Here is a 12,125-nt window from a genome sequence, read left to right on the forward strand (position 1 = left end):
TCATAAAAGTGGACATTTTGCTTCTCTTACAGCAGGCCCTGGATTAGCTGATGTCATGATTGATGAGATGTGATACCCTAGGATAAAATCCACAGCCTCAAGGGACCCTAATGTGAGGCAGAGTGGATACCAACTCTTCCCAAGGTAAACACAGGTACCCTAGTGAATTAAGGGTGGAAATATCATTGCATTAATGTGATTTCCAGTTCATGACCAGTCACCTGTTATCTCTTTTTAAACCAAGATAGTTAAGGCCCCAAATTAAGTAAAATGATAAGATTAGATTTGTGAGGACCCTGAGGGAAAGAGATCAGAAAGGAAAAACCAAACACTTGAGGTCTTTCCAAGGAAGACTGAAGAAGCTGTGTAGTCCGGGGGTGACAACCCCAAATACCAAGCAGAGCCAGGCATGCCAGGGAAAGGGAGGGAAGTGAGCCAGGTGTAAGGGAACCAGTGACGGGGGAGCTAGAAAGCCACGTCATAGCCCATTCAGACAGGCGGTGGCCCTCCACTCCACACCTCCTACGCCATGCCCATGGGTGCAGAGATGCCAAGCTTTGTACATTTTCTAAAGAAGGAATACATGCCAATTTTTATGTGAGATCTTCTAATTTCTAAATGTTGGGCCGAACAAACTACATCTGTGGGCTGATATGAAGCAACCTCTGATGTCGATGCCTGACATGGATTGATGTGGGGTCAGCCTCTCATGGGCCAGACCTTGCTGTCAGCCGTTGCACTCACCCTGGTAGGATCTGGTTTTTTAAATGCACTTCTCCATTAGTGACGGCGAGTGAAATGTCTGGCTTTGCAAATTACTGCTGTCATTTAGTTTAATGTACTCTTGTTTTTACATATTTATAAAAACCTTTTACATTATTAATAGTGATTAAATGCTTAGACACTGAAGATCAATAATGCTGCTGTTCACCTATTTACATTATTAAAAAGTAATAAGTCATACAGGGCATGTATAATATGTGGTTTACTTTGTAGTCATGTTAGGAGCAGATCGAAAAAATGAAAGAAACTCAGGCTACTGGGTAAAACGTATTTGGGAAAAAACCAGTAGCTGAGGTGGGCTTGCTAGAGATGTGACGGCGTGCAGGTTACATGCTCACAGTGACATTATGCTCCCATGGGGCACAGGAGGTACACATTTCATGGGCTCTCATGTGCCGGTGTAGCAAGCTTATGACAACAAAAGCTAGTCTCACTTGGATGCACAAGGATGAACAGATATTTAACCTCTGTGTGTCCTTGCAACAATTAAGTCACCTGTGTGCCACTGTCTTTAGCTCCAAAGGCTTCTGGTGGTGGCAACACTCAGCAGAGAGTCATCTGTGGGGTCACATTTTGCCAGCAGGCAAATGAGCCCCTTGACAATGTTTTCTTCATCTGCTTATCTGGCTAGCTCTCAATTATGTGACAAAAGCAGAAAGGCAGAGTGGGTCACCTGATTTTAGCACAGCAATGTTCTAGATCTGTCACAAACAGGGATATCTAAGGGCCGTAAGTCTTTTCAGGGTTAGCTAGCCCAGCCTTCTAAATAGCCAAAGGGGCCGGGCATGGTGGTTCAGAGGTCAGGCTCTCAGTACCAGTCTGCCTGGGTTCAAATCCTGGCTCTGACACTCGTGGGTTGTGACCGTGGGCAAGTCCCCTACTTGGCACCTCAGTTCTGGTTTCCTCACCTGGAAAGTAGGCATAACGACAGTGTCTACCACATAGAGTTTTCGTAAGGATTAAATGAGATAGCCCATGGAGGAGCCCAGTAGGAGACCTGATACACAGTAAATGCCTGAGAACAATTTACATCTAGCAAAGGGCCCATTTTTACCCGCCATTCAATTGTGTTCTTCTAACAACAGGAAGTTCATTAACACTGGTTTGTAGTTTGCAAAAATGCCACTGAAATGCATTAAATAGAGCTGGATTTTTAAACTTCGTTTTTTTTTTTTTTTTTTTTTCCTTGCATTGACCCAGATGCAACTTCTCCAGCAGAAATTAGAGCCAAGTCACCAGGTTCATTTAAGGACAAGTTGAAATGGGGTGGCTGTGGTGTAACAGAAAGGTTACCAGAGTTGCTACGCTACAAACTTGGTGGCTGTGTGACGTTGGGCAAGTTACTGGACCTCTCTGAACCTGTTTCCTCATACATAAAATATGGTAATACAAATCCCCACTTCACAGGGATACTGTGAGGATAAAGTGCAATGAGGCATGTTTGAGGGCTTTGCAAATGAAAAGGTACTATTTAGATGTAAGAGCTTGTAACTATTATTCTTTATATATGGGATCGGAGTCAGATTGATTTTACCCAGAGTGACACTGCATGTGCTGATGTTTTAGGGGAGGTGGAGTGAGATCGCTTGTCCTTGACTCTATCCTTTGGAAAAGGCCTGTACCTTTTCTGACAGACTCGATAGGTCTCTAATAGCTGAGACCACTGGGTGAAGGGGACCTGTTGTTCTGAATTCCAATGTGATGTGCAGAGCCAAATGATAACTTGGAGCATTTTACAAAAGAATCAAACCAGGAGAAGAAGAAGGGCCTTAGCCACCACAGGTAATCGGTTTGTTCGCTCCGCCTGTGATGGCAAACGTGGCTGAAGCCTGAAGCTGAACCCCAGGGGTGCAAATCTCTCTTGGCTTTGCAAAGTTTATGGCTCCGATGACGTCCTCGTCCTGCTTTGTGTCACAACGACTTGTCTCCTGCCTCTCTCGGGTCCTGATCTTCTCCCTTTACTTGAGTTTGTAGAGTCATTTAACAGACCTCCATGTCATGGAGGTTGTTATTTCTTCCACTTATTTCTTTTTGTTGTTGTTGTTTAGACTCACTTTCCCTGAGCATGGACAAAGCTGCAGAGTGATGACTTCCCTCTACCTTCAATAGAACGGGGGTAATGGCTGCATTTTGTTCCTTTTGTTTCTCTGCTGTACAATCCCTAAGCCTCCACTATCTAAATAATGACTTTGACTGCAGCGCCCCCCCCAAAAGTTACCCCAGAGTTGTTACTGGGCTGGGAGAAACACTTCAGAATGGGGAGGACTGAGTCTCTTGGGAGAATTCAAACTTTGACTAGATCCCCTGGCAGGACAGGCCTTTCTTGTGACGTGTTGGCATTTGGGTTTTGGGTTCTGTCAGACACCTAAAAGATCACAACTGCACAAGAATAAAAAAACAACGAGGAAGTCTTAAGTTTCAGTATCAGTTCTTGTATACAATCTGTGGGAAGGATGCTGACTGTTTTACATTTCCACGCACATCTGTTTTTTTTTTTCCTTTCCTACTTTGTATAGGTCCAGGTGGAGTTGTTTTCTTATACTGTCACTCATATTAATATAAACTCTCTTTTTTATATTAATATAAACTCTTGACTGAGTTTTCTCTTGGGGACTGATCACACCCACCAGCATGCAACAAAGTGGGTGGGATGTAGACAGGGGCTCCTGGATAGATACTTTGCATGATTTTTGAATTCCCATTTGTAATAGTCTGGAAAGTAGTGAAACATCTGCTTGTGGAATGAACAAAGGAGGACATTTTTAAGAGACTAGAAATGTTGACTTCAGTGATTTATTTATGTCTAGTGCTAATTAGTAAAATATATCATTGCTGAAGATGAAGCAGAGAATAACAGTGAGCAAATTCATGTGATTATACTTCAAATAAGTAAGTTAATTTAAAAAATTTCTTTACCTACTGGGTTGGGCTTTGGTCTTAGGTCTTTAGTGACAATTCATGCATTTGAGCTTTCCTAGAAGACAAACTTTCCTTTTTAAAAAATTTTATTTATTTTAGAGAGAGAAAGAGAGAGAGCAAGAGTGAGTGTGAGCATGAGGAGGGGTAGAGGGAGAGAAAGAATGCCACACAGACACTGCGCTGAGCATGGATCCCCACACAGAGCTGGACCCTACGACCCCGAGATCATGACCTGAGCTGAAATCAAGAGTCGGACACTTAACTGACTGAGCCACTCAGGGGCCCAAAGAAGACAGATTTTCACAAGTCTTGCATTTCACATTAGGATGTCAAATTCACCCAACTCTTTCATATAGAAACATTTTACATCATGGAATAAAACTTCAAATTTAGCTTTTGAAATTCAAGGGTTTTCAAGGGATCAATCCAGAAGCTAAATAATAAATTTGCAAATTATACTTCAATTCTGTTTTTGTCATTTAAAGCCCCACCTATACTTTACTACAAGTAATACACATTGTGTGCGTGTGTGTGTATACACAGTTGACCCTTGAACAACACAGGGGTTAGAGGTGCTAACCCCCCACACAGTTGAAAATCCACATACAACTTTTGACTCCTCAAAAACTTAACTACTAATAGCTTACTGTTGACCGGAAGCCTTACTGATAACAGAAACAGCTGATTAATGCATATTTTGTATGTTATATGTATTGTATACTGTATTGTTACAATAAAGGAAGCTAGAGAAAAAAATGTTATCAAGAAAATCATAAGGAAAATATACTCACAGTACTGTACTGTAAAAAGTCCGCATATAAGTGGATATATGCAATTCAAACTTGTTGTTCAAGGGTCAACTGTACACACACACACACACACACGTTTATCCTTTATGATAAAGAATCTCAAGAAATGACTTCTCTCTCTTAACTAACCAGTAAGGTCTTAGGTATTCCAGAGAAGCCTAAAAAAGAAATCGATATGTACTGTGTGGAATGGAAAGTAGCCTGATCGTTAGAAGATATCTTCCTTTCACAGTTAAGGAAAAACATGACCACTGTTGATTAAGAAAAAAAATAAATACATATATACCTGCTGTCAAATGAGATCTCTGGAGGAATGACATGAGTACTGTCCTTGCCAATGAGGAATTTGATTCGATCATAGAAGAGTCTTGAGGTGTGCTGAGAGAAGAGGGGTTGGCTTTGCTGAATAAGATCAAGAGGATCTGGTGAGCCCTGACAGAGAGGACTTACATAACAGTTGCTTTGTTGACAACAATCAGGGTCCACACAGTCCGTCAAACCATCTGAAAAAAAGATCATTTTTTTTGAAATTTAGCTTCAGTATGCACAAATGGAGAAAAACCTAGAATACAGATGAAGGTAACCATCCATGTTTTGAATTTAGTATCTATTAAATTCATATGTTTCTCATGAAAACTTAACTCTGAGTTTAGATGGCACAAACTATTTTGCTCACAAATCTTTCTTCCCTGAATTCTTGAGCATTTATGGGCCATGCCACATTGTTTACATTTGGATAGAGTATTCCATGAGGTATCACTCTCTTTAGAAGTTTCCTTCTCCCTCAGCAAGACCATTCCTCCAGGATAGCAATGATTCTTCTAATTCTTTTGAATTTCTCACACCATGTACATTTATGAGCACACAAATAACAAATGCTAGCCAATCTGAATTTGTTTGCATTTTTTAAAACATTGAATATTCTTATCTAGTGGTGATTCTCAAAACAGAGGCTGGTATTCTCACAGTGAGAAAGTGTCTGAAGCAGGGCAGTGATTCTCAAATGTGCAGTCAGTTATCTGGGGAGCTTATTAAATATGCATATTCTTGAGCCCCACCAATTAAATGAGAATTTTTCTGAGCCTAGGATTATGCAGACTTAATTTGGGTGATTCTGGATGATTCTGAAGCACACTAATGTTTCAGAACCTTTTTTTTTTTTGGAATTTGTAGAAGCAACTAGAGCTTACTTGTTCCTTACAGCAGTTATTTGATGCAAGTACTAATAAATCTCAGGTATATGAATGTGACAAGTTGCTCTCTTTCATTTCCTAGGCCTTCACTGTTTACTCTAGACTCCTGACTCCATGGTTGTACCAATAAAAAACAATAGCATACAGGCTTCATTCTTTGGTAGAGGCACTGATGAAGGGCACAGGGGTTGCAAGAGAAGGGGTTACGTCGAGAATCTAGTAGGCACAAAACACTGTTAGGTGACTGGGGAAGTAAAGAGAGAAAAAGACACTTTTCCTGTTTTTGGGAGCTCGGAGCTGAGTAGGAGAAATAGGCGTATAAACAGCTGACTCTGACACTAGTTAAAAGTGCAGTAAGTGTGATAGAAGTCTACATTCAAAGAGAAGGAACGGGAGTGATTAACTGAGCATATGGACACTCCATTCCACACCCAATACGCAAAAGAAAAAAAAAAAAAAGGCCTTCCAAGGTCCTTAGAGCAGACAAATGGCTCTAATTTAGATGTTTAACAAGGGTAAATATAAAAATGCTAATCTTCTTGGCTGGCTGTGGAATAGGGAGGTTCAGATGGCTCACCTGCTCCTTAGGGCTGCTTGCTGCAGGTTACCGGCCCTGGCTTCCCGCCGCCCTTTGGCTTGCTCCCTCTCCCTGATGCGCTGCTCCCGGGGAGCCAGAGGGGGCGTACTACAGCTTGGGGGCAATGAAAGCCAGGAACACCCAGACAGAAGACGTTTGGAACAGCTGCCCTAGGGCACCCAGGAAATATTTTTCCCCACATGAGGTCCGTTCAAATTCCCTGTGCTACAGACACTACTTTGATCTAAAATGCAGTTTGCTGCTTTCTTGCCTTCCCGGTTTGTTCAGTGCATTTTGCCCCGATATCTACTTCTCTGTAGACCTTTTTCTTTTTCACTGGTGATGAACTTTTAAGTGTGGATGCGTTCCAGTAAGAAGGCCCCTTCTGCCTTCCTTTCTCCCCTCATTCAGCAAATCATATTAACAGATTTTCTATAGATTTTAGATGCCACCGTCACCTCTCCAATACGTTGTTTTCAGTCTCCTATTAGCACATTATCTCTTTACTCTGCTAATCAAACATCAGGATGCGTTGCAAAGCTGCCAAAAATATCAGGCTGTTTAAAAGAGTTCTCTGATGTCTGGAATTGGTGCATAATACACTGCACAAGGAAAAACAGCTTTTTCAAACGGGCAGTCACCTTTATCTTTCAGTTGGTAACAAATGGACTAGTGATCATCGGATCGGGCACTTGCAGGTTTCAACCTGTCAGCCACACAATTTGAACTTAGTTTTGAAAAGAAGTCGATTTTAAATAAATAGAAACACCAAATGGCCTTCAAAACTGAATTCTGAAACCAAACACAGAGCCAATTCAAAACTGGGACTCACATTCTCATCCAGTTAGGGGCTATAAATTCCGAGCTAAAGCTTCATATTTAATAATTACCTATTATAGAGGGCTGACCCTCTAACACCTCTGTTTTCTGAGACAACAGCGAGACTTCTGTTGAATCGAGAAAGGCTATAGGCAGGCAGCCCAATAATGGTATGCAACCCCCAAATTAGAATTCATAGGTAAGCCCAATCCATGGGCAAAGATCTACTTACCAATTATCACATTGGCTAACACTCCATACAGTATGTCTAGACTGTTACAAAGAAGTGCAAATGACAGTCACACTGCATGTGTGGGTTTCTTTCTTTTTTGGGGGGGACTATTACCAGTTCTTTTATTGTTCTAAAGTGGCAGCTTTGGCACCCTCCTGACAGCAAGGTTCAGGGTATCAGATAGGAACAGATCAAATGTTCACTGATTTTACTTTTCAGGCCTGTTCCTTTTTACAAGGAATAAAAATAAAAGCCAGCAAAAGAGAATGAGGTTAAATTATCTTGAAAGACTAAACACGGCATGCACTGATCCCAGCTTTGCCAACCAGTTAGGGGCGATGCCAGTAGGCTCAAGTGGGGCTGATAAAGATCAAGGACACTGGTGTCTTTCGTATATGTTCAAGTAATTTACTATTAAACTTTTACTTACTAGATGGATGCCCGTGGATGAAAGAACGATCGGACAAGGAATATGAATGATAGAGGGAAAACCCACACTATTCTAATCCTTAAAATGAATCCGTAAATATATATCCTTTTAGGGACAACATCCATATTACCACCTTGAGAGAGACGGACAGCTAGTTCATGATAAGGGTATCCAAAAGGATTCGGAAACATGTATAATCAGTTAATATGCCAGGTGTGGCCCGAGGTACTTCCACATCTATGATTTTAACTAATCCCTACAACAACCTTGTTAGGTAGACATTCTCATCTTCACTTACACATAAAGGAGGGGAGGCCAAATGTGGTTGCCCAGTTGGGAGAAACGTGAGAGTCATATCAACACCCCGCGTTCTGACTGCAAATCACGTGGCCAGCAGCAGCATCTAAGCGGTATTACTAGTATGACCGAGGCTTCCAAGTACCTGACTAATGTAGGGATTTAGAGCACACACAGAGTGGTTAGGGTCAAAAGAGCAGACTACGATTCTCATCTTACTTTGCCACTCACAATCTAAATGATCCTGGACAAATCATTTCATCTCTTGGATTCTCAACTTCCTCACCTATAAGATGGGGATTATAAAATTGCCTACCCCACAGAACTGTTGAAAGGATCACATGCTATAATAATCATAAAGAGTTTGCCATCAACCAAGTTCCATGCTGTACAGACTGCAAAAAGTCTAGGGATAGATTCCTAAGGGTAGATGCCAATGGTGTGCAGTGGCAGCTAACAATGTTCGGACCCACTTCTATTGACGGTGCCTTATCACCGGCCAGAGGGCAATTAACTGCCATGTAGCATATTCAGTTTGTTGGAATGTGTTCATTTTGTGAACTCTGCTTGGTTAGGTTGTCAGATAGGTAGGATCCTGTGTGGCTCTAAATAGACACTAATGCTACAGTAAATCTTTATTCATTGAATTTCCCAAAATCACAATTTGTTATCATTTGGACAGGGGCTGGATGGAAGCTTAACCTTTCCAGCATCTAGAGAATAGAGGGGTTGCCAAGCAAATTAATAGTGAAAAAGAAATTGAAGGGCTGATCATTCCAATGACTCAGTTAAACAAAATCTTCTCAGGCATTTTAGAAACCCATAAAAATGGGCTAATTATAAATCACTCATACATTTTTACTAATGCAGGCCCCTTACCAGGCACTCCCGTTAGCTTAGTTGTTGCTGTTACGTGCAGGGAAGGTAACAGGACTGTATTTCCTTGGGAAATAGTCTATAACTCATTTGATTTTTTATCTATCCAGGCTGACTTTCACCCCAGCATTTTGCTATATTAGTAAGAAGAAAAAGGGAGAGGCCCAAGTGCACTCAGAATTTGACCTGCTCAAATCACTGTTATTGCTATCACCTCATACAATTGACTTCTTCTGGGTCAGGAAAGTAAATTGTTTATATGCCACTAATGTTCATGTCCTCTGGTCCCCAGCTGCCATCAGTGGCTTCTCAAATCACTCAGAGTAGAAGCCCATGTCCTGGCAATGACTTGACTTCCCCACAGTCTGGCTCTTCACTGTCTCTCTCTCTCACCTCTCTGACCTTACCTCCTATTATTCTATAACCCCCTTCCTCATTATTCCTATGCCTGGAATGTTCTTTACTCCAATATCAACATGGCTCACCCCTCACTTCCTTTAAGTCCAAAAGCCACCTTTTCAGGGAGGCTTTCTCTGACCACCTTATTTAAAACTGCACCCCTGTCCCATACTCGTATCCTTTTCCCTGCTTTGAAAAAAATTTCTCCATCACACTTAGCGTCTTCTATCATACTATTTCTTTTCAAATTTTGGTTTATTGTCTGCCTCTCACGATTAGCATGTAAGCTCCATGGAAGCAAGGATGTAGTCTTTTTTTATTCATTGCTATTTCTGCACTAGAACAGCGCCGGGCTCAAAGTAAGCATTCAATACATACGTATTGAATGAATAAATGGATGTCTTAGAAGTCCTATTTCTATGACATTTGTAAATTTACCTAGAGATTAATAAATGTTCAACAAATGCATCAAACAAACATAAGTTATAAATAGATTCTTCATTGATACCACACTTTTATTGCCCTCTTTAAATTGCTATATTTCAAACACTAGTTCATTCATTTTCACCACTGCAAGGTAGGCAGATGTCAAGTATGACTAGACTTAGACAATGTGACAGATCTAGTCATAGAGTGCTTAGGTGAGTTACAGAGTGTAGATTTTCCAATTTTGTACCTGGAAGATTTTGTATCTGGCATCACTTGGCACTTTAAGCGCTCATAACTAAGTGATGATCCTTTAATAAATGGGTTGTTTGGAAACGAGGGGGCTATGGTCAGAAGAGAATAATGAGGACTATGCTTTGTGATGCTAGGTCTTTTGTCCCAGCCAAATCTTAAAAGTAAACCTGGAGAGGGTGTCTGGCCCTTAAACAGAGCAAATGTTACCAATTCATTGCTCCTTCTATTTCATTTTCCTATTTATTAAACACTGCAGCATGCTGGTGACATTCAAAACATGAAGCTTATTGATCCATGAGCTTATGTGTTCATAATTCACCCATGGTGCTGATTTCTAGATCTAGAAACACTATATCATAAAACAGGCTTGCAAATAGCTATTTTTTCTTAATGAATGGTGACTTGTTATGAAGAATGATTCCTGGAAGATCATTCACTTTTAGGCAATTAACTTATTGATTTTATCAATGAATATGAATATAGACCACTGGAAGAGTTTGTATAAGAGAAGCTTGAAAAGCATGTGACAAATACTTAAAAGATCAGGGGAAAAAGGGCTGCTCTGATTAGACATTCTTATTCCACATCTTTTTAACCTCCTTGACAATCGTTTCACAGTATCAGAAACCACTTGCCTTCCTCTATAACTAGAGGGAATAAAATGAAATCTTTGTTTGATAACTGAAGATAGTATGAACTTCACACTGCTCTGTATGATCTGGCTAAAGCCTACCTTCATTTTCTCATTTACGAATCTCTCCTTGGCTTGTAGTCCAGCCACAATGACTTGCGTTTCACTTCCTAGAAGAGCCTAGTGCATTTCCACTGCAGGGCATTTGTACATGCTGTTTCCTTGGCCTGGAGCATTCTGCTCCTGACTCAGGTGAGGCCTCTCCTACCATGTAGACTTGGCTAGATCCCCCTATACATGTTTATAGCATTCTAAAAATTTTTTATAGCACTCTTTACAGTTGTAAATATGTAGTTGTTTGTGTCATTTCTTATTTAGTATCTGTCTCCCTTCCTATACCATAAGCTCCATGAAGGCAGAAACTTGTCTTGTCATTTGCTCCCTAAAGCCAAGCACAATACTTGGCACAAAGTAGTAATAAATGAATGGAAAATTGGGTACACTCCATATGAAATGTCTGGCTGAAAGGTGCACATTTGGGTCAAACCTTTAGATCAGCATCATCCAATAAAATTTCTTCCCAATGATGGGAATTGCTCTAGATCTGTGCTAATAAGTAGTCACTAGGCTCATGTGGCTATTGAGCCCTTGAGATGTGCCTAGTGCAGCTGAGAAACTGAATTTTTATTTCACTTTTTATTTTATTTTTTAATCAGAGAGAGAGAGTGAGCACAAGCAGGGAGAGTGCCAGGCAGAGGCAGAAGCAGGCTCCCCACTGAGCAAGGAGCCCAATGCGGGACTCGATCCCAGGACCCTAGGATCATGACCTGAGCCAAAGGCAGCCACTTAACCGGCTGAGGCACCCAGGCGTCCCAAGAAACTGAATTTTTAAAGATTTATTTATTTTAGAGAGAGGGAGGGAGGGAGAGAGAGAAAGCGAGCGAGTGTGGGGGGAGGGGCAGAAGGAGAGGGAGAGAGAATCTCAAGCAGACTCCCCACTGAGCACTGAGCTGGACGTGGGGCTTGATCTCATGACCCTGAGATCATGACCTGAGCTGAAACCAAGAGTTGGACACTTAACCGACTGAGTCACCCAGGCGTCCCAAGAAACAGATTTTTAAATGTTATTTAAGTTAAATTGAAATAGTCACATGTGATTAGTAGCTACCATATCAGACAGTGCAGATTTTGATATCTCCAAATGGTTAGATGTTGGATGGCCTATAAACTTAGCTGAACAAGAGAAAGAATTTTGAAATTTTTATGAGGTCCTATTTATCATTATTTTTCCTATTGTGGTTTCTTTCCTTGCTTTTATGTCTAAGAAGTCCTTTCCTGTCTTGAGATCTGTCACCTATATTTTCTTCTAATTGTGTTTGAGGTTTTCTTACCTTAAAGTCATTAATCAGCTGGACTGTTTTTATTTATCTTACTTTTTTTTTGGAATATGCTAGAAATTGAAAACCTAAGGTTTTTTTT

At 40.9% G+C, this 12,125-nt stretch overlaps 1 protein-coding gene across 1 annotated transcript in view; it reads right to left on the reverse strand.

Moving 5' to 3' along the window:
* TENM1 (teneurin transmembrane protein 1) overlaps positions 1–12,125 on the reverse strand; it is a 785,358-nt gene that overhangs the window by 154,500 nt on the left and 618,733 nt on the right. The window contains exon 17 of the mRNA XM_035008354.1: positions 4,798–5,014. Within this exon, the coding sequence (XP_034864245.1) occupies positions 4,798–5,014 (217 nt within the window). The remainder of the gene's footprint in view (positions 1–4,797; positions 5,015–12,125) is intronic.

Source organism: Mirounga leonina, unplaced genomic scaffold (assembly GCF_011800145.1).
Source record: "Mirounga leonina isolate KUSES-001 unplaced genomic scaffold, KU_Mleo_1.0 Mir_101664, whole genome shotgun sequence".
Classification (NCBI taxonomy): domain Eukaryota; kingdom Metazoa; phylum Chordata; class Mammalia; order Carnivora; family Phocidae; genus Mirounga; species Mirounga leonina.